This window comes from Myxine glutinosa, chromosome 8 (genome assembly GCF_964187855.1).
Source record: "Myxine glutinosa chromosome 8, kmMyxGlut1.1, whole genome shotgun sequence".
In the NCBI taxonomy this organism is placed as follows: Eukaryota; Metazoa; Chordata; class Myxini; order Myxiniformes; family Myxinidae; genus Myxine; species Myxine glutinosa.
Genome location: NC_136268.1, coordinates 78,686,644 through 78,714,461, shown reverse-complemented (window position 1 = coordinate 78,714,461; position 27,818 = coordinate 78,686,644). Strand labels below are relative to the sequence as shown.

The window sequence follows — 27,818 nt, the reverse complement described above, 5'->3', positions numbered from 1 at the left end:
TCGCTTGCTCTGTTTATTAAATTGTTAACCACAGTGGTCCGATCGCTTGCTGTGTGTATTAAATTGTTAACCACAGTGGTCCGATCGCTTGCTGTGTACTGTACTGTATAATGGTTATTCAATGGCATTACGGTAGGTAGCGGCTTCATTAAGATAGCAGCATATGCACACATGTGGCGGGCAAATTTTTAACTTGCACTCATGCCTCAGAGCTGAGGATAAGAGGATTGGAGGAGGGTGGGGATGTGAGGGGCGAGGACGTGGAGAGACAAGTGAGGGTGATTGTTGGCCAGAGGTGAGAGGGGAAGGGCATTCTAACCAGATTTATAAAGCAAAACGTGAAAAGGTTTCGAAAAAAAATTCAAACGTGAAAGTAACACGTCCGTTTTGTCACGGCAAAAGTGTTCGGTTTTGAGCTCATTTGCAATGATGTCTGTTGATTCGTGTGTATTGTCCTCACAATCATCATGATCATCATCATAATATCATCACCACAATCATCATGATCATCACGATCACCACCATCACACTCATCATTTTCATAATCATAATTATCAGTGTGTCATATGCTCTTGATAGAACATCACAAGTGCAAGAGCAGTTCTTGGGCTACGGTTATGCTGAGTGGGTTGGTTATGCTAGGTGGTTTGCCATTGCCTTCCAAGAAGTCTGTGCTACCAGAGGGTACTTCCAGCTTAACGTTCATCCGATGGACGGCGCATGTGCTGATGCTTTGGACGAGACACCAGGATGACAGTTCATAGCTCGGTCGGGATTCCAACCTCGGCTGGACACCTCAGAGTTGAGTACGCCAACCTCAAGGCTCCTTCTACAAAGAGAAGGAAACAAGAAAATTGAATGTGGGGAAGAGATCTCCACGGGCCAGTTGGTCGACCATATAAAACGAGTAGCGTACAGTAGTCACGTGAGTTTGAAAAAGTTTACACCAGTCTTGGATGGAAGTGATGAACTAGATGCCTCTTGGGAAATGCTTGTTAATGCAACAAAAAATACACTATCCCACAGGTTCGTCAACACTACTGTAAATTCTCTTATATCTGCCCGTAAGTACAAAAAACACCACCTAAGCGAAAGTCATGGGACAACACGTCTTTCCTCTTGTTAGATGACCACAAGTGATGGCGGCGTCCATAAAGTGCAACTTTAATTTTTAAAAATAACTTTTGATGTTTTCTAAGATGTCGCCCGTACTGCGTGACATATGACGTCATAATTATGAACAAAAAATTTCTATACGTGGAGGTACTCCTATGGTGAAAATTTCGTATCCACCGGACCAACTGTTGCCGAAAAAATGAATTTAAAAAATGCAGACACGCACGAACGCCGCACGTCCGCACGAACCCGATCGCTTACCCCTGCTTTTCGCTTAGCGAGTGCAGGGTAATGAAGAAAATACGAAGAATTTGACCCTGGAAATCCACAGTTGATTTTCCACCAGTTTTTGTGAAAAACTAAGTAAGCCGTCCATTTTTGCTGCCGTCGTTAGGCCGTGCAGGAACTGCAATGGCGGCCTCCATGGCAGCAGCCGCCGACATCTTCGGGCCTATAAAACGGTGCATTCTAGTGCAGTTTGAAAGTGTTTTCCTTTTTCCAGAAAGAGCTGGAAGAAATTCCTTTCTTGTGCTGCGAGGTGGAAACTAATAGATGATGGTCGCTGGTTATGCCTATGGACATGGTGCTTCCGAATTTGAAGATGGGCCTGATCTGCTATCCGAATCACTCTCGCAGGTAGATTTAGTTGATAGGCCTAAATTTCATATACTGCAAATTGATAAATGTATTTTTTTTGTTAATACGATCGCGGTTCTGTAGCTCACCTGGATCAGGAGAAACAGTCACTCAACCGCCTCCCCCAACTTCCCTCTTCCCCGTCCCCCGCCTCTCCCCTCCTCCTCCCTCGCCTCTCCCCTCCCCCTCCCTCGCCTCTCCCTTCCCACTCCCCCGCCTCTCCCCCCTCCCTCCCCTCTCCCCTCTCCTCCTCTCTCCCCCCTCCCCTCTCCCCTTCCCTCCCCTCTCCCCTCTCCGCTCCCTCCCCTCTCCCCTCTCCCCCTCCCTCCCCTCTCCCCTCTCCTCCTCCTTCCCCTCTCCCCTCTCCCCTCCCTCCCCTCTCCTCTCTACCCCTCCCTCTCCCTCCCTCCTGGACGCCAATTTTTTCTAATGTCGTGAACAAACTTTGGTTCATCATTGGTGATGAAGGTTGTTGTCAAATTTCATCGGAATTGTGTGTGTAGGTTTAGAGTAGAGAAGAAAGCAAATACCTATTTTGGGTGGCAACACCTCCCTCGCCCCCTGTTGACCCTTGGACCCTGATTTTTTTTTTTATGCAATGAAGAAACTTGAGTTGCAACTTACCAAATTTCATTTTCGCCAAGTTTGTTCACAATCCCATCAGCAGTTTCGGAGAACAACCTGCAAGTGTTTATGGATGAATGGACGGACTGACAGACTGACAGACTGACAGACGGACTGAAGACACAGTCCATATGCCCATATGCTCCCCGGAACCACGTTCCAGGTGAGATAAAAAAGAAATTTGAAAGGAAAAACGGAAGGCCTATTTTTTTCTGGGAACAAGTTGACTTGGCTATGATTTCATTCAAAGTGCAGTATTTGGGATGGGAACATTGTCTTCATTGCTCTCTTCAAAGTCCTCGTCTCGGAAAACATGAATATGACTTACCTGTAGGTAAACGTGTATACAACACAACACAAGTTATATAGTTACTAGTATAAAGCCCGTCAATAATGACGGGTTGGGACAGTTTTGGATGGTACAGCCAGCCACGTGAGCATGCCAAAGTCTGAAGTCTGGGCCTAGTGCCAGCGGTGCTTATATCATCTTTATTTGTTAGACACCCTCCAGACGTAAATGAACACTCGTTTTACTCTGCGCGCATTGCACATCACGTGCAGCAAATTTCACCTCCCTGTGCCTTGTATTTATTGTGATAAAAAAAAAAAATACCGATTCTGTACACCGACCTTGATGCTCAGTTTACAAGCCACCATCTACAATTCCAATATAAGAGGCATAATTCTTCTTCTTTTGGGTTTTCGGAATCCTTGGGGTCTTGTGTTGTCCTTGGGGTCTTTTGTGTCCTCGGGGTCTTTTGCGTATTCAGGTTTTTTGGGGTCTTCTGGGTCTTCAACGTCTTTTGGGTCTTAAGCATCTTTTATGTCTTTTGGGTCTTTTGATTCATCGGCGTCTTTTGGGTCTTTTGGGTCCTCGAGGTCATTTGAGTATTTTGGGTCTTCAATCTGGATCTTTGGGGTATTTAAGGGTCTTTGGGGGTAATTTGTGTCTTTGGGGTCCACTGGGTCCTCAGGGTCTTTAACGGTCTTCGGGGTCTTTTCTGTATTTTGGGTCTTTCAGGTCTTTAAGGGTCTTCAGGGTATTTTGGGTCTTTGGGGGGTCTTTGAGGGTCTTTGGGGTATTTTGGGTCTTTAGGGTCTTTTCGGTCTTCTGTGTCTTTTCAATACTTTCAATTACTGGGATATTTTGGGTCTTTGGGCACTTTTCGGTCTTTAAGGTTCTTTGGGTCCTTTGGGTCTTCAGGGGCTTTTTGGTCTCTGGGGTAGCTAAAGGTATTTGGGGTATTTTGGGTCTTTGCAGTCTTCAGGGTCTTTTTGGTCTTCCTGGTATTTTTGGTCTTCGGGGTATTTAAAAGTCTTTGGGGTATTTTTGGTCTTTGGGGTATTTTTGGTCTTTGGGGTACTTTTGGTCTTTGGGGTATTTTGGGTCTTTGTGGTTTTTTGGGTCTTTAACAGTCTTCAGGAAATTTTGGGTCTTTAGGGTCTTTTGAGTTTTTGTGGTCTTTTGGGTCTTGAAGGTGTTACGGCTTCCGGATTTATGTGAATTACTATTCAGGTCATTGCTTATTAATGTTTATTCTATTAAAGGTTGTTGTGGTTAAATGGTTAGAAGTGCTCCTGATAACAGGAGACCGGAAACATTCTGTTACGTGGTCCTCCCGGTGACTACCTGGTCTCGGTGACCCCCGGACTGTGAGAGGAACCCCGCCAGAAAGATATATGATTTATACGCTTTCGTAACGCAATCAATATGAATTCCAGTCAATAAGAAACCCCACACCAAGGATCCGGATTAATCAATAATATATTCCCAATCAATCAACAACAATCAACAATCAATCAACAATATTACTAAGATGGCCATCTCATATATTTCCCCCCTTGACCCCACTCACTGCACCCTCCTCCTCTGAAGGAGTTGCTTCACCTCCAAGGTGAAGGTATGGTGAAGGACCATACCTTCACCTTGGTCTGGAGGGGCCTAGAGACATTGTGAGGGACAGTGACCATTGAGGGTGCAGTGAGTGGGGTCAAGGGGGGAAATATATGAGATGGCCATCTTAGTAATATTGTTGCTTGATTGTTGATTGTTGTTGATTGATTGGGAATATATTATTGATTAATCCGGATCCTTGGTGTGGGGTTTCTTATTGACTGGAATTCATATTGATTGCGTTACGAAAGCGTATAAATCATATATCTTTCTGGCGGGGTTCCTCTCACGGTCCGGGGGTCACCGAGACCAGGTAGTCACCGGGAGGACCACGTAACAGAATTGGGGGCTCGTCCAATTGAATTCCGGGATATAAAATTGTATAAAATAATAAAATAATATTTTTATTAATTAAAATTTATTAATTAATTATTAATTGGTAAATTTTTGGGAAATTGTGGGAAAGTCTTGGGTGAAGGTTAACAGGTGTTAACGATAGTCACCATGGCGTTTGTGGCACAGAACTTTGCGGTAACCCCGAGTGAGGCACAGTTCCGAGCGTTACTAAAATCGGACCTCCCGAAATTGGCCAAACATTTTAACTTGGAGGTCCGAACTAATTTGAGGAAGGCAGAGTTGCAGACCGCGGTGATACAATCTATGGTGGGATTAGGAACATGGGACGAGTTAGCCTGGGAGTGGCTACCCGAAGAACCAGAAGACGTTGAGCTCCAGAAACTGGAGTTGCAATTACGGAGCCAGGAACGGATCAAAGAAGAAGAAAGGAAAGCAGAAAAGGAAAGAGCAGCAGAAGAAAGGAAAGCAGAAGAGAGGAGAGAAGAGAAACAAGCAGAAGAAAGGAGAGGGGAACGAGAACTCCAGGAAAGGTTAGCAGTGAGAAAAGCAGAGGAGAGGAGAGCTGCAAGGGAACTCGAAGCAGAGGAGAGAAAAGCCGAAAGGGAATTAAAGGAACGTGACATGGCGCTTCAGCAAGAAATTAAATTCAAGGAGCTGGAGTTAATGAGAGAACGGGGAGAGGTACCACCCTTGCTGACTGGGCCGACACCTAGCCCAAACACCTGGGATGTGGGCAGACATGTGAAGCTGGTTCCACCCTTCAGTGAAAAGGAAGTCGCTAAATTTTTTCCACACTTTGAGAAAGTGGCTCGACAGTTAAACTGGCCGGAGGAGGCCTGGACCATACTAGTGCAAAGTGTGCTGGTGGGTAAAGCTCAAGATATTTATTCGGCGCTACCAATGGACCAATGTGCAGATTATGAGGTATTGAAGAAGCACATTCTCAAAGCCTATGAGTTGGTTCCTGAAGCTTACGGGCAAAAATTCAGGAATGCCAGGAAGAGGGAGAGTGAGACCCATGTGGAGTTTGCCAGAGTGAAAGAAAACATGTTTGATCAGTGGTGTGAGTCAAAAGGAGTCGGGAAAGACTTCGAAGCATTGCGTGACTTGATCCTGGTGGAGGAATTTCAACAGTGTGTCCACGAGGACATCAAAGTGTACCTGCAGGAAAAGAAAGTACCAAAGTTGTGGGACGCAGCCACCATGGCAGATGATTATGCCTTAACACACCGGATAGGGGTCCACAAACCTAACTCCTCGCCTAGACTTCAGCAGGGGAGTTATGGCACACCCGGTGCGGAGAACGACAATACATGGCGGCGGCCTCGAGAGGATTATGGGGACAACTCTGATACCCCAACTGTTCGAAATCAGGGGGCTACGGGCCCAAGACAAACTTATTTCCCGGGGGGGCCGAGGCAGACCACGAGTTTTTCCTCCGGGCCTACTTGCGCCTTTTACAAAAAACCTGGGCACTTGATGTCCAGTTGTTACCTCAGGAAAAGGGACAACCCAGAGCGGAGTCCGACTAGTACAACTCCGAATGCGATGGCAAACATAAGAAATCGCCCACAGAAGAGTTACCAACCATTTATTTATGAGGGGTTTGTCTCACTAGAGGGAGACTTGACTAACCCAAGACCTGTTAGGGTATTGAGGGACACAGGAGCCCATCAATCCTTAATGCTTGAAGGCATTTTGCCATTGTCAAAGAGTACAGCAACTGGTGATAGTGTTCGGTTACAAGGGATCGGTGGCTGTGTTAGTGCCCCACTTCATGTCATCCATTTGGAATCCGATTTGGTGTCAGGACCGGTCACCGTCGGTTTACAAGCCACGCTTCCTGTAGAGGGAGTATCTGTGGTTATCGGGAATGATTTGGCCGGGGGTCAAGTTTATGGTAACCCGAGGGTTGGTAAAGAGCCCAGCAGGGAAAATAGCACCACACCAGCTCGGGAGGGCGACAAAAGTACCAAGTTATTTGTAGGGGGACTGAACTTCAAAACAGAGGAAGAAGTTCTGACCTCTGTCTTCAACAGATATGGGCCGCTGGTGGAAGTGCGGTTGGTAAAAGACAGGGAAACGCAACGGTCAAGAGGGTTCGGCTTTGTCACGTTTGCAAGCACAAAAGACGCCAGAGAGGCAGAGAAGAATTGGATTGGTAAGGATTTGGAGGGTCGGACCATAACAGTAGGGAAGGCATTTCGTAGGCGTCGAGAGGTCTACAGAAGAGGACAACTTGGCAGTAGTTTTGGTGTTGGCAGCAGCCGATATTACTATGGAGGCTCCCAGAGTTACGGCATCCCCCGAAAGAATGATTGTCAGAGCACTGGCCGAGACGGAGACTGCCAGTCAGGTGACTACTGGGTCAAGTGGTCCCACCGTAACTGTTAGGAGTCCGGAGAAGTTGAAGCACTATATACGGCGGAGCCGCCGAGCCTGGGCTCCTACACGGACTAACCGTGAACGCCACGTTCTTAAAGGCATCCAGGTAGTGAACTTTCCTGCACGGACTAACCGTGAACTCCACGTTCTTAAAGGCGTCCATGTAATGAACTTTCCTCCCCGGACTAACCGTGAACTCCACATTCCTTAAGGCGTCCATGTAGTGTATACTCAGCTTGGCCTCCCGAAAAAGTGCTATCGAGTTGTTTAACTTTGGGGTTTTGGTCACCACCCCTTAACCGGCATTCAAGAGAAACTAGAAGTGTTGACGCTTGGTCCAGAGTGAATTACCTTTGGAATCTCTGGGGGTTTTGTGAAATTTTGTTGCTTTGTTTTTGAGATGTGATAATTGTACCCGGGGGAACTGATGATTTGGGGTGTGAGTTATCTTGTTTGTTTATCAAAGTTGGCCTGCAAAGAAAGTTTTCGCTGGGTTCAAACTTTCTTTCTTGAAGGGGGGGAGTGTTACGGATTCCGGATTTATGTGAATTACTATTCAGGTCATTGCTTATTAATGTTTATTCTATTAAAGGTTGTTGTGGTTAAATGGTTAGAAGCGCTCCTGATAACAGGAGACCGGAAACGGGATGGTGAACCGGAAGAAAAGGGGAAGACAAGGTCGGGAGAGAAGTGGCCATCTTGATCCTCGACCAGCCCCAACGCGAGCCGAGTCGATCTTTACCTGCTTTGGAACGCTGAGTTTGAAAAGCCCGTCTGGCGAGAGGAGTTACCTGCGCGGGGTGATTGCCCGTTACGTGTCAGGTTGCCGTAGGTTCCTGGAAGGAACCAAGCGTCCGGCACTGTTCGCCTCGACGCCTCCGAGGGCATGTACTCGTCGCACCTTGGGCCTCGCGGGCTTTGTGAGCCGTTCACAGCCCAGAGGCCGCGATCACAGGCTCCGACCCCGATGGCGTCCCGAGGAGGTGTCCGCTGCAGCAGCCGTTCCCGGTACGGGACGTGCACGTTTGGAGCACGTCAGCCAGGGGTCCGTTCAACCGCCCGTGTGCGGAGAAGTCGACCTTCACCTTGGGCTGGACGGACACAGAGACATTGTGAGGGACAGTGACCATTGAGGGTGCAGTGAGTGGGGTCAAGGGGGGAAATATATGAGATGGCCATCTTAGTAATATTGTTGATTGATTGTTGATTGTTGTTGATTGATTGGGAATATATTATTGATTAATCCGGATCCTTGGTGTGGGGTTTCTTCTTGACTAGAATTCATATTGATTGCGTTACGAAAGCGTATAAATCATATATCTTTCTGGCGGGGTTCCTCTCACGGTCCGGGGGTCACCGAGACCAGGTAGTCACCGGGAGGACCACGTAACAGAATGTCTTAGGGTCTTTGGGGTATTTTGGGTTTTCATGTTTTTTTTTGGTCTTTTAAGTCCTCTGGGTCATTTGGGTCCTTGGGGTCTTCAGGGTCTTTAAGGGTCTTTAGGGTATTTTGGGCCTTCAGGGTATTTAAGGATATTTGGGGTATTTTGGGGTCTTTGGGATCTTTTGGGTATTCGGGGTCTTTAAGGGTTTTTGGGATATTTTGGGTGTTTGTGGTATTTTGAGTCTTCAGGGTATTTTGGGTCTTCTGCGTCCTTGGACTATTTTGGGTCCTCTTTGTCCTTTGGGTCCTCTGGGTTGTTTAGGTCTTTTTGATTCTTGGGGTGTTTTGGATCCTCGGGCTCTTTTGGGTCTTCAGGGTCTTAGGATCCATTGGGTCTTTGCGTCCATTGGGTCTTTTCAGTCTTTTGGGTATTTGGGGTCTTTTTGGTCTTCAGGGTATTTGGGGTCTTCAGACTCCTTGGGGTCTTCTGGGTCCTTGGGGTCTTCTGGGTCCTTGGGGTCTTCATGGTCTTTTGTGTCTTTAACAGTCGACAGGGTATTTTGGGTCTTCAGATATTTTGGGTGTTTGGGGTCAATTGGGTCTGTGGGGTCAAATGAGTCCTTGGGGTCTTTTGGGTCTTTTAACCTGTGGACACACAGTCGTGTTCACAGATTGCTTATTAAACCCTCCCCACTCAAACCCTTCCTAAAGCACTACTTAAACTCTTAAAGCCTTTAAAACTTAGCCTTATGAAGGGGGACAGACACACACATACACACACACAGACACACACACACACACACACACACACACACACACACACACACACACACAGACACAGACACACACACACACACAGACACACACACACACACACACACGTCGTTTTTTCATTTCTGTTCCTCACAATTCTATCTCTCTCTTTTATTCACAGACACACACACACACACACACACACACACACACACACACACACACACACACACACACACACACACACACACACACACTTAATTAATTGTACAGTATTGGTTGTTCCTAAACTTAAATATAAATAATTTAAAAGATTGCTATAAATGATGTTAATTTCACAACATCCCATATTCAACTTTATTTAAATTGCAAACCTCAAACATAGTTTCTCCACCTAAAGCAAGAACCTTAACCCGTAAGCAATTGACTCGTTTCCCGACTGCATGGATCATCAGCTGGGCACCGTTCTTCCTCGAGGTTTCGATCCTTTCAGCCCAGGGCCTCTCCAAACGGCGGATCCACAACCTCCATCATGGATCCACATCAATAGATGGTACATCAGTAGATCCACAACCTTAGTTGCGTCCAGGCAGTCACACACACACACACACACACACACACACACACACACACACACACACACACACACACACACACACATACACACTGTTTTATATGGTAGAAATCAGGTAGATAACACAAAGTTTATAAAATATAAATTGTGACAGGAATGTATCTAATAGCTGAAATCTATATTATAAAACAGGAGTGTCTGTCTGTCTGTCCATCCCCAAACTACTCCCTCAGTTTTGGGGCTAACCCTGCCAAACCACCTATGGAACGTTTTGGGGTCCCAGCGGATGTTGTAAGGTAGGTAGGAGGTTCCAAAAATTCCTCAATAAAATTATGATTTTGAAATTAACTTGATACTAGGGCATTGCCCGTACTATATCTATATCTAAAATTATATCCCCCCCCTCTATTTACATGAAATGGTTTGGTCCAAAGCGAACGGCTTGCGAGTACGGTGACAATCCCCCCCCCTCTATTTACATGCAATGGTTTGGTCCAAAGCGAACGGCTTCCGGAGTTTGGTAAAGAAATCGCCATCGCGTGCACAAACGCGCAGGAAAGCGAATGAATCGCAAATTCGGTTTTATTAGTTTTAAAACATAGTTTAACGCCAACATAGTTTGCAAACGTGAAATAAATGAATACGCTCTCAAATGTGCCATCCGAGGCAGAGTGTGTCCTCCACGTTCGGCACACGCGATCGTTCGCTGCTCTCTGATTGGTTGAATCGTTTTTTGGACATAGCTCGGTAAGTAATTGTCCGATTAATATGAAACCTTGAAAAGGCACATCCTCGGGTCCCCAGCAATATACCTGGCAAGTTAAAAGTATATCGGACCCGTGGTTGTCGAGAAACAGCGGTCACAGACAAACAAACGTACAGACAGACAGAGATTACTGGAATTATAGATAGACTAGGGCATTGCCCGTACGTGGGTGCCCGTTCCTTGCCAATGCCCGTACTATATATATATCTAAAATTATATCCCCCCCCCTCTATTTACATGAAATGGTTTGGTCCATTCACAACGACCACAGAACCCCCCCCTCTATTTACATGCAATGGTTTGGTCCAAAGCGAACGGTTTGGTCCATTCGATGTGATTCGATGATTCGATGTGAATGGTTTGGTCCATTCGCAACGACCACAGAACCCCCCCCCCCCCCCTCTATTTACATGAATGGTTTGGTCCATTCGCAAAGCCAAAGCGAACGACCACAGAACCCCCCCCCCTCTATTTACATGAATGGTTTGGTCCATTCGCAAAGCCAAAGCGAACGACCACAGAACCCCCCCCCCCCCTCTATTTACATGAATGGTTTGGTCCATTCGCAACGGCAAAGCGAACGGCGAACGGCTAAATCGCCATAGCTCGGTAAGTACTTGTCCGATTAATTTCAAACCTTGAAAAGGCACATCCTCGGGTCCCCAGCAATATACCTGGCAAGTTTCAAGTATATCGGACCGGTAGTTGTCGAGAAACAGCGGTCACAGACAAACGTACAGACGTACAGACGTACAAACGTACAGAGATTACTGGAATTATAGATAGATATCTAAAATTATATCCCCCCCCCCCCTCTATTTACATGAAATGGTTTGGTCCATTCGCAACGACCACAGAACCCCCCCCTCTATTTACATGCAATGGTTTGGTCCAAAGCGAACGGTTTGGTCCATTCGATGTGATTCGATGATTCGATGTGAATGGTTTGGTCCATTCGCAACGACCACAGAACCCCCCCCCCTCTATTTACATGAATGGTTTGGTCCATTCGCAAAGCCAAAGCGAACGACCACAGAACCCCCCCCTCTATTTACATGAATGGTTTGGTCCATTCGCAAAGCCAAAGCGAACGACCACAGAACCCCCCCCCCCCCTCTATTTACATGAATGGTTTGGTCCATTCGCAACGGCAAAGCAAACGGCGAACGGCTAAATCGCCATAGCTCGGTAAGTACTTGTCCGATTAATTTCAAACCTTGAAAAGGCACATCCTCGGGTCCCCAGCAATATACCTGGCAAGTTTCAAGTATATCGGACCGGTAGTTGTCGAGAAACAGCGGTCACAGACAAACGTACAGACGTACAGACGTACAAACGTACAGAGATTACTGGAATTATAGATAGACTAGGGCATGCCCGTACTATATCTATATCTAAAATTATATCCCCCCCCTCTATTTACATGAAATGGTTTGGTCCAAAGCGAACGGCTTGCGAGTGGTGACAATCCCCCCCCCTCTATTTACATGCAATGGTTTGGTCCAAAGCGAACGGCTTCCGGAGTTTGGTAAAGAAATCGCCATCGCGTGCACAAACGCGCAGGAAAGCGAATGAATCGCAAATTCGTTTTTATTAGTTGTAAAACATAGTTTAACGCCAACATAGTTTGCAAACGTGAAATAAATGAATACGCTCTCAAATGTGCCATCCGAGGCAGAGTGTGCCCGCCACGTTCGGCACACGCGATCGTTCGCTGCTCTCTGATTGGTTGAATCGTTTTTTGGACATAGCTCGGTAAGTACTTGTCCGATTAATATGAAACCTTGAAAAGGCACATCCTCGGGTCCCCAGCAATATACCTGGCAAGTTAAAAGTATATCGGACCCGTGGTTGTCGAGAAACAGCGGTCACAGACAAACAAACGTACAGACAGACAGAGATTACTGGAATTATAGATAGATGAACCTTCCACAAATCCTTAAGTGGACAGATTACGGCAATGAGCTGGTTTGATAATATCCCAATACAACTGTCATTTAAAACAGTATTTTGTTAAAGTATCAATTTATGATTGGAATGATGTTTGGAATTGAGTGAATGCAATTACGATTTTGAATTTGTAATTTTATTCACCCAACCGTATGGAACTACTTCACATTCGGATTTAAATATTTGTTTATGTCACGAATGTTGGTAAAAGTTTATTTTTTATATATTAATGCTATTTAATTTGTGATTGGAGTTATGCTGTTTGGAATGAAAATAGAGACATTGAGTTTAAGTGAATGACGAAATGCCGTGAGGGATTCTACTTTCTAAGTATGACATTCGCGGATTGCCATATGCAGATTCGCCATTGACTGGGTAAAGAACCATTCAAATAGGTACGTTTTTCGTGGAAGTCCTTCACGAACCTGCTGTCCATGCTTGATGTTTGACTACAGTTGGCACAGGAATGTGGAATTTATTGGTTCCATGGTTTCCCATTCCTCGTTTTTTTTTTAACCTAAGTCTTTCAAGAACCTGCTGTCCATGTCTGACGTGTGACTGAAGGTGCTACAGGAATGTGGAATGTATTGCTTTCATGCTTTAGCTTTCGCCGTTTCTGCATTGCCTGTTTGCTTATGGCCTACGCACGGGTACCTCGCTAGTTTATTATAAAATTACGAATTGAGGGGAAATCTATAGTATTGAAAGCATTGTGGTAATGTGAACAAGGCTTTGAGAACAGAATTAGAGGAGGGTGATGTTTAGGGGTAGAGGGTTGTGCAATTCCCCTTCCCTATCCAAAGCTATTCGTGTAAAAATGCTTAACTGTACAATTTTCAGAATGAATTTAGAATGAAAGACCTGTCATCTCCAAACAACACCTTCGCCTCCCCCTCCCCCCACCCCATCCCTATCCTCAAATGAACCAAATGTTGATGCTTTGGAATGTGAAAGATACAATACTCCTCCAAAACTGCTCCATGGGAAAAATTGAAACATGGTGCATTGTCAAGTATTCCCCATGGGAAATAACATATGTTGATGATGATGTCATCAGTACCTTAATTATGATGTCATAATTCGACAAGTATAACGCTTCATGCGATCAGTATGAATATTTTTTCTCTGCAACTGTTGGTCTGATGGACATGAAATTTTACCATAACAGCGCCTCCTTCTGTAGAATATTTTTAATGATAATTATGACTTCATAGGTCATGTGGTACAGACGCCATCTTAGAAAAACTGAGAAACTTTGCACCTCTATATCTCCAAAACCGTTCCATGAAAAAAAATGAAACGTGGCCCATTGTAAACAACTCCGCATGGGGAATAAGTGTTGTTAACGCTGATGGCATTTGGTGCTTTAATTATGGCGTCATAATTAATGCTTCGTCAGTTTGAAATTTCTTGAGCGTGATCTACCAACAATTATATTAGAAAATGTACATTTTTGATGCCATCGGACACGTTGTCTGGCAGCCATACTGGATCAAAGAAAAAATCCCCTTCAAAAACAGAAGAGTTGGTTCGCACCAAGTTGACTGCTTGGGGTAAGTATTCTGTGAATACCATCTAGTTTTCTAATATTCTGGACACATTTTGGAGCCCCGCTCAAGTGGTTCCACATTCTTTGGATGCACTTCATGCTATGACCACACATGCAATTAATGGAATTACTCCGCAGTAACTGGAGAATGGTTTCAACAAGTTGGGAAATCGCAATGAAGGATGTATTACGAAAGTTGTTGAAACCCAACAATTCGAGCTTTATTGAGTCAAACGTTGATGTATTTTGCTTTCATGCACCATGTATAGTTTGTTCTAGGGGTGGCTGGAGGAATAGTCCGAACCATTAAAAGCAGCACATTTTCAAGGAAGGAGTTAACAGAATTCCAACGAGGAGTCTGTTGTGACGATTTGTGCCAATCTAGAATCTCTAACTCAGTCATGGTACTGCCTGTAGTGTAGGAAGAATGACTGATAATTTCATCTTCAAATCCATCAACAATGACATCAGATTTTGGAGTAATTATCCATGCTGTCATGAGTGGAACAACGAGATCATTCACACAAGATATTCAATAGCTGCAAAGAAAGGATAGCGGTGCATTCATAATGCAATCGGATGTGTCCCAGACTCCCATGACATTCGGTAGGATAGCAAACATTTTCATGCAAAGCAAGGACATCACCAAACACTGAAGAGACACCAAAATAATATTGCTCAGGAGCAAAACAAACAGGTTGACATATATCACATCTCATATTCCATGAATCCCATCGCTCTGACATCTTAGATAGGGATGTTTGCCTGGCATTCACAATCCAGTTTTCATCTCGTAGCTCTTTTGATTTCACATCTCGGCAAACTATTTTACATAAATGTGAAGGAGCAGCCTTGTCTTTACGTATAAGTATGCTCCGCGTCGCAAACGTTCTCGGAACGAGATACTCACAACGTTTACGGTGCTGAGGCTCCAGAAAGTCCGACAGTCACAACAACCCACACCGCAGGGATGAATTTTCGGTTTCTCCCCATATTTCCTTTCTGGCGTAAGCTATCAGGATCATCTCTGAATGGCTCCGGAAGGGACCGATAAACTTCCAATCTGACTGTTTCCTGTCAATTCATACTGTCCCTATTATTATTATTGATCATCTTGGTCGTACAAGTCAGACACATAAATCTGAAAGATTTCACAAGCAGTGTCCACTCACTTATGGTAGGATAGAGTAGTTAATCAAACCTGGATCTAAAGTAAAATTCTTGCTATCTCACAAGAGCTTTACTTTCGATTAATTTATCACGTTTTACGGCATCTACCTTCTTCCAGCACTTTGGTTCTGGTTGCCTTCTCTGCACAGTGGAATATACGCATGCTGATGCACTGATGCAGTGTGGTATGACATGGACATTTTAATTTTTTTTACATTGGTCGAGGATCATGAAAGAGCGAGACAACTGATGTCAACGAAGGGGTCATGCACTGATCTTGGGGTGGTGGTAAACTGCTGGACGTGACTCAAGCAAGGGGGAGCAGATCTAGACAGGATGAAATAAATCAAAGGTTTCCAGGGGTGTGGAATTTTCTCTATACACAGGCAGAGGCTCATAGAAGAGCAAAACAACAAATTGAGAAGGGAAATTTGTATTGTTGCACTCAAGGCTCTTTGATGTGTAACACCATCGACCATCGTTTACACTGCGGTCAGGCAGGAACGCTTACTGGAATTTAAAATATCTGGTGAGAGGCCTATGTCCTACTGTGCCCCGCATGAAAACAAGTTTGTGCAGAAAAAAATCAGTGACATGTTAGAAACTACTTAAAGTGAAATGAAGGCAACAGGGCCTTGCTTTAGCACAAGCGCAAAGCCAATGTCAGTTCTAGCTTATAAGCTAAGAGTAACCTGGTGAGGTCCAAGTAAGGTGTTTGGAAGCAGATATAGTTTCCTCACCAGATGTGGATACTGGATAACCCTCTGGAAGCAAACCTTGGGTGTTAAGGAAGCTTTTGTAGTGTTTATATTGCAGTACTGCAGGGATTTGGCTTTAAAGCAAGTCTTGTTAGTCGAGTAGGACGAAGGGGTCCCCATTAACTTACATTATATTTTTTATAATGCATTTTGCATTTTAATGCATTTACATTTTTAACTTACAATTAACTTATTGTTATATTTTTCTAACTTACATTTTTGGAATCCTCAAGGTGTCTAGTAAACGAATTTTCATGTTCCCAAGACGAAATATTGTCCCATGGGGTCCGTTGGCTGCCATCTTTGCGGCCATCTTAGATTTCCGATGAAAATCGATAATTGGCATAACTTTTGAACTAGACATCATACAGAGACAAATAACCCCATTTTTCCAGCTAACTCTGGCCTGAGGAATCGTTTGAGAGAGTTTTTTTCATGATTTAAACAAGTTTAATACAATAAAACTCGAAAAGTATGCAAAATATCAGTAAAATTTACACTCAAAATCTTGCCAGACGTCTAACCTCAAATATACCAAACTATAGGATGCCCATGCATCCTGGAAATGATAATACTTGTGAGTAATTAGGGTTAAATAAGACAATATAACACACGATGAATTCAATAAATGAAAATAAGAAGGAAACTATGCCAATAATGTTCTCATCTTGCACGACAGGTCAAGCTACAGAAGTGGTAAGCAATGTCATTTTTTCATGTCGATGTCAATTGGCCATTCCACATTGGGATAAACTAGGGCATGCCCGTACTATATCTATATCTAAAATTATATCCCCCCCCCTCTATTTACATGAAATGGTTTGGTCCAAAGCGAACGGCTTGCGAGTGGTGACAATCCCCCCCTCTATTTACATGCAATGGTTTGGTCCAAAGCGAACGGCTTCCGGAGTTTGGTAAAGAAATCGCCATCGCGTGCACAAACGCGCAGGAAAGCGAATGAATCGCAAATTCGTTTTTATTAGTTGTAAAACATAGTTTAACGCCAACATAGTTTGCAAACGTGAAATAAATGAATACGCTGTCAAATGTGCCATCCGAGGCAGAGTGTGCCCGCCACGTTCGGCACACGCGATCGTTCGCTGCTCTCTGATTGGTTGAATCGTTTTTTGGACATAGCTCGGTAAGTAATTGTCCGATTAATATGAAACCTTGAAATGGCACATCCTCGGGTCCCCAGCAATATACCTGGCAAGTTAAAAGTATATCGGACCCGTGGTTGTCGAGAAACAGCGGTCACAGACAAACGTACAGACGTACAGACAGACAGACAGAGATTACTGGAATTATAGATAGATTACATGGGTATGGTGACTGGTCACAAATGCAGGGGCTCAGGCTACTCTGAAATCCTCATTGAGGCTGGATTCGTCACCAGTGGCTGCCCTGAATAGTGTGCTGAGTGGGAAGGCATACGCTAAAGCCCTGTTCTGTCTCAAAACAGTCAGTGAAGCCATCGAACTGGTGTTAATTGAGAGATTCACCGAGGAGGAGAAAGTTGAGGTCACTAACCCTGAGGCCCTGCTCAATAGCATCCAGACATGTAGTCGCGAGACCCTCGACCTTACTTTGCAGGACCCTTCCACTCTCACCATCCTCGAGAAGTATGTGGCCTATGAAGACGAGGTGCGCGCTGGCCACCTCGGCAAGACCACTACATTCTGGCTCAGCGTGATAGACCATACCCGTCTGATCCTAATGTTGCAGTATTCTGTGAAGACTAACAACTTGGCCCTCTTCCACAATTGCAACGGGGATATGGCAGACCTATTCTTTGCATATGATGGGCCAAACTATCCAGGTAAATGTCATTTCAGCCTAAAATGTGCATCTTAAAATTAGTATGGTGAGTAAACTTGTATAAATGATTTCATTATCTGATTTGTAGTCGTGATGAAATAGTTACTTGCATCCTTTCTATCCCTCCACAGGTACTTGTTGTGGCTGGAGGTGTTCCTGACAAATATCAATCAGTCTCATCATGGAGCCAAGGAGCTGCTGAAGAAGGGTGGCATCGCAAGTGGCACGGTCTCTCATTCCTGGTGCTCTCAGCCCGGTGGACAAGATGATGGAGGAGATCTTCATGAAGTTCGCCAAGTCAGCAGGTACTGAAATACTATTACTACTTTGGTGTTTTAGATGAAAGTTAGTATTAAAAATTTTTTTTCTATCACTCCATTATCTTTTTTTCATTATTATTATTATTTTTTAACTCCATTATTTATCTTTTTTTCATTTTTTTTTTTTCACTCCATTATTTATCTCTCCAGGTGGATTCGTAGGGCTCTTCTCCATGTCCAGTGCTTACCAAAGATGGTGCCGTACGACGTCAACCCGTGCTCAGTAGTTTGAGAAGATGCTAGAGATGTGTGGCCTAATCGACGACCTGGACTGCTGAAGGCTGGAAAACACCGTGAGCTGGAGAGAGCTGAGATCAAGAAGTCTGAGGAGGCAGTTCAGCATACCATCTCTGCTATTCTCAACTTCACCAATCATTTCTCCTTGGTCGACAAGGACCATCTCTACAGCCTGGCGTCTGGTGCTCCAGCTTCCCCTGAGGTGGAGTTGGATGTGCTCAATGCTGAGTCAGCTGGTAAGGAGGCCAAGAAAACATTCATCCGAGATCGTTTCGTGAATGGCTCTTCTGATGCACTGTTCCTTTAGCTAATCAAGAAGCAGAAGTTGAAGATGATGGAGGCCTCCAACAAGACAGTCAAGCTCATCACCTCTCAGGTAAAGGTATGTAACCCCATCATGCTAATATACATATAACAATAATATAACATTGTTGCAATACAATATGCCTGCATAAGTGAGGTCTTAAAAATTGTTCCCATGTTCATCTTTGCAGGTTATCCAGTACGGTGAGCAAAGTGACCTCGCTTTCATGCTGCTCAGCAAGTCTCAGCACTTGGACAAGCCCCTGAATCTTGACGAGCTGATGCGATACTCGCTCACTCCTGTCCCTCACAGCCTCGGCACCGCCGACGGGTTCTTCAATAAGACCAACAAGGCCACGATGCTTCATTTCTTGATGGAAGATGCTCCTGAGGATGTGCCTTATTCAAAAGATGCCCTCTAAATCCAGGATGGCAATGCATTTTTTCATGCACTGAGGAACCTCCCCCCAACTTTGGTGATATTTGTCTTCAGATTCTAGATCAAATGGTGGCTAAAAAGAATTTTGTCTTCTCAACTGATTCATACCATGCTGACTCCATCAAGGCTCAGGAGAGATTGCGCCGTGGCTTCTCCCAGCGCTATATCCTGGAGGGGCCGGCAACAAGTAAGCCGAGTGACTTCAAACTATTCCTGGCCAACAAGCACAATAAGACACAGCTCTGTAACCTACTACTACAGGTGTGGCAGAGCAAGGCAGCGGTATCTCGACTCGAGAAAAGTGGGACAACTGTGGCTGTGGTGGAAGTTTTTTGAATTTTCCAAGATGGCGGCCGAAGCACGTGACCTATGACGTCATAATTATCATTAAAAATTCTACAGGTGGAGGTGCACCTATGGTGAAAATTTCCTGTCAATCGGACCAACGGTTGCAGAGAAAATCATATTTATTCTGTGCGGACAAACGGACTCAAATGCAATACCCTATCCTCTGGTGAGGGTAACTAGAGTGTTTATCCAACACCTTACCCTGTGCAGTCTTCAGAAAAGACATGGAAGGGTTTTTGCAACTCTTGCCTTACATTTCCAAGCACGATCTACAGTCACGTGAAAAAGTAAGAACACCCCATGTAAAGTTTTGACTTTTTCAACATATTTCAACATACAGCTATTTGATCTTCATTTCAACAATATTGATAGATAAAGGTGATATAATATAACAAATATCATGAAACATTTACATTTTGTAGTCCATTGTATAATTTAAATAAACATAAATGCAAATTTCGCATGTGGAAAAAGTAAGTACACCCCTACATTTATCACTACTTCAAATACCTAAAATTAGAATCAGGTGCAACAGCTCAGGTGCAAACACCACCTTGTTTAACACGTTAATTTAGTTGTTTGTACCTGTTGTTTGTTCCATACAATTTGGCAAATTCAGAGCCAAAGTACTGCTAAATTGCAGGTTCGTGTTCGGATTCCTATAACATTCAATTGAAGTTACGTTGTCTCCTGATCATGGACTGGTACGTCTGTAGACAGACAGACAAAGTGAACCAATCATTCCTTCACCCCATTTTTGCTTCACAAGCAGGATAATAATGATTCGAATAAAAATAATAAAGCTGGTTGCAGCTCCACCTCGAAAGCAAATTGGGAGAGGATGACAGTTAATTGTTTTTCACCCATATGATTTAATTATGTTCTAATCATTTTCGGCCTAATGAACCGATGAGAGTAAAATCCTGTATTTTATGTGATCCAACATCTCCTTCAATGCGAAGACAACGAATAATGAGAAACATTTAAATTTGGCTTTAGGCTTTGATATTATAACAAAAACCTCAATATATTTTCTTCAGTAAAAAGAAAATTCACAAAAGGAATGTGATTTTTCTTGATTTGTTTTAAGATGTTTTTAAGTTGCTGAACTATAAATTAATAGTCAGAGGAGTGCAGACTGCTTGGAAAACCCCATTTAGTTTCTGCAAGTGCAAGAGAACATGAACTCGTTCTTTAATCTCCAGTGACTGCAATATAATTTACATCCGGCATGGCCGCATCCTGACGAGTGACGATATCCTCACTTGTACTCCATAGTTAGAAATATTTAAATGTGCTTTAGTGCAAACTTATTCTCTAACTGAATATGCTACAGGCAAGCGTGAAATTAGGCTATGCAAGCTGCACTGACTCGAATAAGATGGCTTCATTACAGGTGGCTTTGGCATTTGTGCCTCCCATTTTTAAAGGTAACACAGAGTTTCTTACACCCCTAGGATTACTAATCCACCATTTCGGGGTTTTTCTGTCCTCCTTTTTTTCTTCCAATAGAAAAAAAAATAACCACCTTTAGAGGCCATTTTCCCCCGCAAAGCGGGGGTTGGCCTTTTTCGGGCACCGTGGTTGTTTGTTGTTTTTTTGGTCCCCTTTTTGAAGCAATGTTTTACGGCCGGATGCCCTTCCTGCCGCCAACCCTGTTTGTCGCCTTTTACGACAAGCAGGGAATTACCAGTGAACTGGTACTCAATTAGCCGACCTCGGAAGGATGACAGGCTGAGTCAACCCCCCTGGCGTTAATTCAGCGATCTACCGGGATTCGAACCCAGGATCCTAGGATCCTAAGCCGGTACCCTCGCTGCTAGCCCAACACCAGGGTCTTATCTCGCCTTCCAATGCTATATCTTATCTCGGAGCCGGCTGGGACTTTCGGAATGATCATAAATTTTTTTTGCATCAATAATGGGAATACAAAGTATGTGTGTTTTGCATAATTTTTTTTGACCTTGACATAATTTTTAAGCTCATGACCTAATTATAGATATTTTAACATTTTTCGGAATCGGAACAAATTTTTTGTCCGATCGGAACAAAATTACCCACTCTAGTTTTAACTGAGGCCCCAGACCTAGAGCAAGGCACAATTATGCTTACTTTACATCATACCCCTCTGAGTTCTTAAGATCAAAGTCTTACACCCCATCGGAGTAGTAAACCATCATTTAGGTTTTTATCTTCTTCCTTTTTTTGCCAATGTCCGAGCTGTTTATTGGATCCAGCTGCGACTTTCAGAATTAAATTTTGCAACAATAATGGGAATAAAAAGTGTGTGGGGTTGACATAGTTTTTTGACCATGACCTAATTTTAATTCTACAAATAATTCCTGGATGTATTTTATCTATATCCTTCATTATCTTAAACATTTATTTGAGGTCCCTTAATAATAATAACCTCCTTTCCAATGTAAAAAGCCCAGCCTTCTTCAGCTGCTCCTCATAGATAAGTCGACCAAACCCTGGAATCGATCTGATAGTTCTGCGCTTAACCCCCTCAAAACCAGCCATGTCCTTCTCCGAATACGTTGACCAAAACTGTATACAATAATTGAGAGGATGCCTCATCAATCGAAAAGGAACGCACAACCAAGAAAGCGTATCTCCCACAAGACTCAAGTGTATCGTTTCACTTACCAAATGGCCTTCAGTGGAACATATCGTCGACCCATTTAAATTGAGTATTTAACCCATTAAACTGTTAATTAAGCTGTTATGATGTTTCATTGGTTCCACAGCAGCTAATATTACTGTATTCAACCAACCATCAAAATGATCATGGATTCCAGAAGTGAACACACACCGGAGGGTTGACTGGTTCATGGATTCCAGGAGTGAACACACCGATGGGATGAATGGTTAAGTTAAGGAATATCTTCTTTTTATCAAATATTAAGTTTCATGAAAACAGCTTTTGTTTTAATAGTTCTAGAATCAAAGGTGCAGGTTAAAGAAAAGGATATTGCAGCACACAAACTCATGTGACCTTATAAATAGATAAACACTTTCCATCGAAATTTTTATGTGAACCCATAGTCATACCAGGGTGAGGGAAATACTCAAACCAAGACACGAAAAAGTCTTCCCTGAAGTTATCTTATTGTGTTTGCATTCGTGGCCAGTGACAGGTAAACATGTCAATATAGGAACATACAGGTCATGGATAAATGTTCAATGGCTCAAAATCTAATCGCACTTATGTTCACCAAGAAGCTGAGCGTAAATCCACTGGGCACGCACGTGCTATGTTCCACTGGTGCCTCTGATCTCCAAGGAGCACTTTGGACCTGTTTGGTCCTGGTGATATATGTGTGTGAGACCCATGAAGACCTGGTAATGATGGATGCACATAAGAAGATAAGTCGATTCGACGTGATGCTCTCTCCATTGACCAGCAGCCATCAGAGAAGACTCACTTATCCAATGCAGGAAGAACTGCAGTTCCCAAAAGATTATTGGCCCAGGCAGCATGCCACCATCCTCTTTGTCTTACCTGTAATAGTGTTTCCAAGCTAGACCAATGTGAAATTCTGAAAGCACAGGAAAGGATGTAATAGCTTCATCATCGGCTTCCATTGATCTCCAGATATCCAACTTTTGAGCTGTAATGATTTTTCTTGAACCAAACATCCAAAATTCTCATCACCAATGTGTATATTTTCCATTGCTGTTGATCCTTGGAAATATACGTCAGGTGACCACAAGATATTCTATATCGATGGTGATTTAGGTGCTTTGCTATGATGGCCAAAACACATTTGCGGAGCCAATTATTCGACTGGAATCTCGACGTCATCCAATGCGCATCATTGAAATTGTATTTTTATAACCTTCTTTGACGGTTGACTTGAGTGACAGATGCAGATGCATGTTGAACTTTACGCTTTCCGGTCAATGTCACCAAAATTATGATTTTTGTCTCATAAACACCAGCAACAGGTTCAGCCAAGTTTATTTAAAATGTTGCAGGTTCAAGTTTATTTAAAAGGTTGCAAACCTGACTTTCCACATATTTGAGGGTTTAGGCTCAATTATATCAAAGGCCACCCAGACTAGGGACTGCTAAGACATGTCCTTGGGAAAAAGAAGCATTTCGATGCTCATCATGGACAGTATGTTGAACTACTGTACTTCATTATGTTCAATTCATTATCGAGCAGAAATGTAATAGATTTCAAACGCTGACCTTCCAGAACCTCTCTCCACAATGATTTTGGAAAGTTAAGCATCGTCTAGACTTTGCATTGCACCTGGGGAATCCGACACCCTTTGTTACAGAGAAACGAGGTTATTGAGGCTCCCATGCCTTGTCACGTGGGCATACCTCTGTCTGTTCAAAATAATCTGGTGAAACGGTGGATACATACTGGGCCAGCAAAGTCTTTCATTGGAGTAGTATTTTCTTTATCTATATTATATATAAAAATATATATATATCATAAAACAGGAGTGTCTGTCTGTCCGTCCATCCGTACCCAAGCCTACTCCCTGAGTTTTTGGGCTAGCCCAATCAAACCTTCTGCGGAACGTTTTGGGGTCCCAGCAGATGTTGTAAGGTAGGTATGAGGTTTCATAAATTCCTCAATAAAATTATGATTTTGAAATTGACTCGATACGGACCTGATCTCGAATCTGGAAATGAACAGATGACGAAAATGGGCTGGTTTGATAATATCTCAATACAATCGCGATTTAACACAGTATTTTGTTATAGTATTAATGTGTGATTTTGTCGTTGAAGTGTCGTTGAAGCTGAAGGGAAAGGTGTATGCTGCATGTGTGAGAAGTGTTATGATTTATGGGAGCGAGAAATGGGTAATGAACGTAGAGCAGCAACGAAGGCTGGAAAGGGTGGAAATGCAAATGGTTCGGTGGATGTGCGGAGTATCGTTGAGAGAGAGGAAGACAAATGATGAATTGCGAAAGATGACGGGAATAGAGCCTGTGATTTATGCTGTGAAGAGGAACAGGTTGAGATGGTTTGGTCATGAATTGAGGAAGGATGAAAGTGACTGGTTGAGAAGAGTGATGGAAATGAATGTAGAAGGAAGTAGAGGACGGGGAAGACTGTGATTTGTGACTTGAATTGAAACTGTGAAATTGTGAAACTGTGAAACTGTGAAATTGTGAAAAGAAACTGTGATTTGAATAAAAATAGAGATAATGAGTTTAAATATGAATGAGGAAATGACGTGAGGGTTTCTACTTTCTAACCGTGATATTCGTGGATTCGCCATTGACTGGGGATAGAAACATTCAGACTGGGTTATGTTTTTTGTGCAAGTCCTTCACGAACCTGCTGTCCATGTCTGACGTTCGACTGAAGGTGGCATAGGAATGTGGAATTTATTGGTTCATCGTTTCCCATTCACCCTTTTTTGTGCAAGTCATTCATTAACCGGCTGTCCATGTCTGATGTTCGACTTTCGGTGGCACAGGTGTGTGGAATTTATTGGATAATCGTTTCCCATTCGCCCTTTTTTGTGCAAGTCATTCACAAACCTGCTATCCACGTCTGGTGTTTGACTGAAGGTGGCACAGTTATGTGGAATTTATTGGTTAATCGTTTCCCATTCGCCCTTTTTTGTGCAAGTCATTCACAAACCTGCTGTCCACGTCTGGCGTTTGACTGAAGGTGGCACAGGTATGTGGAATGTATTGGTTCATCGTTTCAAATTTGCCGTTTTTTGTGCAAGTCATTCACGAACTCGGCTGTCCATGTCTAACATTTGACCAAAGGTGGCATAAGAATGTGGAATTTATTTGTTCATCATTTCCCATTCGCCGTTTTTTGTGCAAGTCATTCACAAACTCGGCTGTCCATGTCTAATGCTTGACCAAAGGTGGCATAAGAATGTAAAAATTATTGGTTCATCGTTTCCCATTCGCCATTCTTTGGGCAAGTCATTCACGAACCAGCTGTCCATGTCTAACGTTTGACCAAAAGTGGCACAGGTAGGTGAAATGTATTGGTTCATCGTTTCCCATTCGCTGTTTTTTGTGCAATTCATTCACGAACTGGCTGTCCATATTCGACTAAAGGTGGCACAGGAATGTGGAATTTATTGGTTCATCGTTTCCCATTCGCTGTTTTTTGCGCAAGTCATTCACGAACCGGCTGTCCATGTCTAACATTTGACTAAAGGTGGGCATTGTTTGTTTGCTTTTGGCTTCCCACCCATGCTTAGCACAGGTACCTCGTGTGTGTGTGTGTGTGTGTGTGTGTGTGTGTGTGTATATATATATATATATATATATATATATATATATATATATATATATGTATATATATATATATACAGTGCATTCAGAAAGTATTCAGACCCCTTCACTTTTTTCACATTTTGTTATGTTGCAGCCTTATGCTGAAATCGTTGAAATTCATATTTTCCCTCATCAATCTACACTCAATACCCCATAATGACAAAGAGAAAACAGGATTTTAGAATGTTTTTCAAATTTATTTAAAAGAAAAAACAGAAATATCACATTGACATAAGTATTCATACCCTTTGCTATGACACTTGAAATTTAGCTCAGGTGCCTCCAATTTCTCTTGATCATCTTTGAGATGTTCTACACTTTGATTGGAGTCTACCTGTGGTAAATTCAATTGATTGGACATGATTTGGAAAGGCACACACCTGTCTGTATAAGGTCTCACAGCGGACAATGCATATCAGAGCAAAAACCAAGCCATGAGGTCGAAGGAACTGCCTGCAGAGCTCAGAGAAAGGATTGTGTCGAGGCACAGATCTGGGGAAGCCGACAAAAAATTTCTGCTACATTGAAGGTTCCCAAGAGCACAGTGGCCTCCATAATTCTTAAATGGAAGAAGTTTGGAAGAACCAGGACTCTTCCTAGAGCTGGCCGCCCGGCCAAACTGAGCAATCGGGGGAGAAGGGCCTTGGTAAGAGAGGTGACCAAGAACCCGATGGTCACTCTGGCTGAGCTCCAGAGATCCTGTGTGGAGATGGGAGAAACTTCCAGAAGGACAACCATCACTGCAACACCCCACCGATCTGGGCTTCATGGCAGAGTGGCCAGACGGAAGGCAAACAGTTCAATCTTGGTTTCATCAGACCACAGAACCTTGCTTCTCACAGTCTAAGAGTCCTTTAGGTGCTTTTTTGCAAACTCCAAGCGGGCTTTCATGTGTCTTTCACTGAGGAGAGGCTTCCCAGAGGTGGGAGACCATCAGCATGGATTCAAGCGCTTCCGCGTTAGCCGTTTAGCCCAGCTGCGAATGCGCCGATTTGAACCACACCATACAGCCCATGTGCGCATGCGCGGCTTTGATACACATGCAGCGTGTCATCCCGTACACGAAGATTGGTCCAGGGGTGTAGTCATTTGCGCATGCGCGGTTTTTTCAGCATTCAAATGCTTCGGCAATCACCTGTTAGACCACCTGCGCATGCGCAGTGTTGACCCGATCGACGCATTGGAATGTTTGACGGTACGGCGAGGCGATCTCGAGAACGAAATGGCAGTCTATAATATGCTTGAAGAACTTAATGATTTTCAGAATAAATACATTTTAAAATAACTTATTAAGCTTGTGTTCATTATTTACAAAAAGGCTGACCTGTCCCATTGGCTGTCTTTAATTTCTCTCTGGACAGTGCCACGGCAGATGAGGAGGACCGCAAGGCATGAGGACACAAAAAACAACACCTTTATATGTGCAATCCATGCTTTTCAAAAAAAAAAAGAAGAAGAAAAAGAACCGCATCCCCGCATCAATTCTTGAACTTTGGTTGGACCAGAGAACAGCAATATATATTTTTTGGCCTTACATCCAGGAAAATGGCATGAATCGACTCTAGAGGGATTTATTGGGCAAGAATATAAAGACAGACACAGAGTAGACTTTGACTCTGAAATAACAAGCCTACTTCTGTCATGTAACTTAAATGCAAGTTTTGCAAACAATGTGTCAGATTTTTGATACCAAATCCTCCCTCCCCAGATGATAACTCGAGGAATAAAACACTTCAGGCTATTTTTGTCACTACTTGTTTGAAACGAATAATTCCTGCCATGAACCCCACTCCCTTCCATCCCCCCGATCCCCCCTGGCCACCTGCTCATTGCAAAAGTTTCTCCCTCCAGTACTGCCGAAGCATGGCCGCCTGTAGCTCGATGATCCAAGAAACTCTCCTAGCATTGGGAACTGGTTGTACGATATACCAACTGACTGTATGTGTCAAGTTTCTGAATATGATATTTACATAATAAACATCAGCCTTTATCATAATGAGTGGAGTGAACCGGCCTGTCTTTGTCAAGACTGTAGGTCTACATGACCTATTCCTTGATAGAAATGTCTCCTTGCATCCCTCGCGCGCAACATCTCCTGCAATGCCGAATGGATCCGTTTTCCTGCTCCAGATAAAATCAGCCAAAGATGTGTCCAATGGAG

The 27,818-nt window shown here is 43.6% G+C and overlaps 1 protein-coding gene and 1 long non-coding RNA gene across 10 annotated transcripts in view; one reads left to right on the top strand and one right to left on the bottom strand.

The window, feature by feature from the left end:
- Positions 1 to 27,818, bottom strand: part of LOC144893160 (uncharacterized) — a 61,621-nt gene continuing 33,803 nt past the window's right edge. Inside the window, exon 2 of the long non-coding RNA XR_013624220.1 lies at positions 1 to 829. This is a non-coding gene — a long non-coding RNA (uncharacterized LOC144893160). The remainder of the gene's footprint in view (positions 830 to 27,818) is intronic.
- On the top strand, positions 209 to 27,128 carry LOC144893158 (uncharacterized). 9 transcript variants are annotated; one of them, XR_013624218.1, is made up of 6 exons: positions 17,341 to 17,735; positions 17,866 to 18,039; positions 18,205 to 18,527; positions 18,599 to 18,673; positions 18,786 to 19,668; positions 27,019 to 27,128. XR_013624218.1 is itself a non-coding variant. In XM_078782796.1 (5 exons), exons 4-5 carry the CDS (start codon positions 18,623 to 18,625, stop codon positions 19,014 to 19,016), a joined length of 282 nt encoding a protein of 93 aa, XP_078638922.1. In that variant the 5' UTR covers positions 217 to 295; positions 9,957 to 10,019; positions 17,866 to 18,039; positions 18,205 to 18,622; the 3' UTR covers positions 19,017 to 19,841. The 9 variants fall into 9 exon arrangements, 8 of the variants coding, with proteins under 8 accessions (XP_078638924.1, XP_078638922.1, XP_078638925.1 ...); XM_078782796.1 differs by lacking the exons at positions 17,341 to 17,735; positions 27,019 to 27,128 and adding exons at positions 217 to 295; positions 9,957 to 10,019 and having other exon boundaries at positions 18,205 to 18,673; positions 18,786 to 19,841; XM_078782799.1 differs by lacking the exons at positions 17,341 to 17,735; positions 27,019 to 27,128 and adding exons at positions 248 to 295; positions 9,957 to 10,019 and having other exon boundaries at positions 18,205 to 18,667; positions 18,786 to 19,841.

Coding starts and splice junctions, on each gene's coding strand:
- LOC144893158 (XM_078782793.1), top strand. CDS start 18,504: ATGTGCTCAATGCTGAGTCAGCTG. Junction 18,528..18,598: donor GCTCAATGCTGAGTCAGCTG/GTAAGGAGGCCA, acceptor CTGTTCCTTTAG/CTAATCAAGAAGCAGAAGTT. Junction 18,674..18,785: donor TCATCACCTCTCAGGTAAAG/GTATGTAACCCC, acceptor TCATCTTTGCAG/GTTATCCAGTACGGTGAGCA.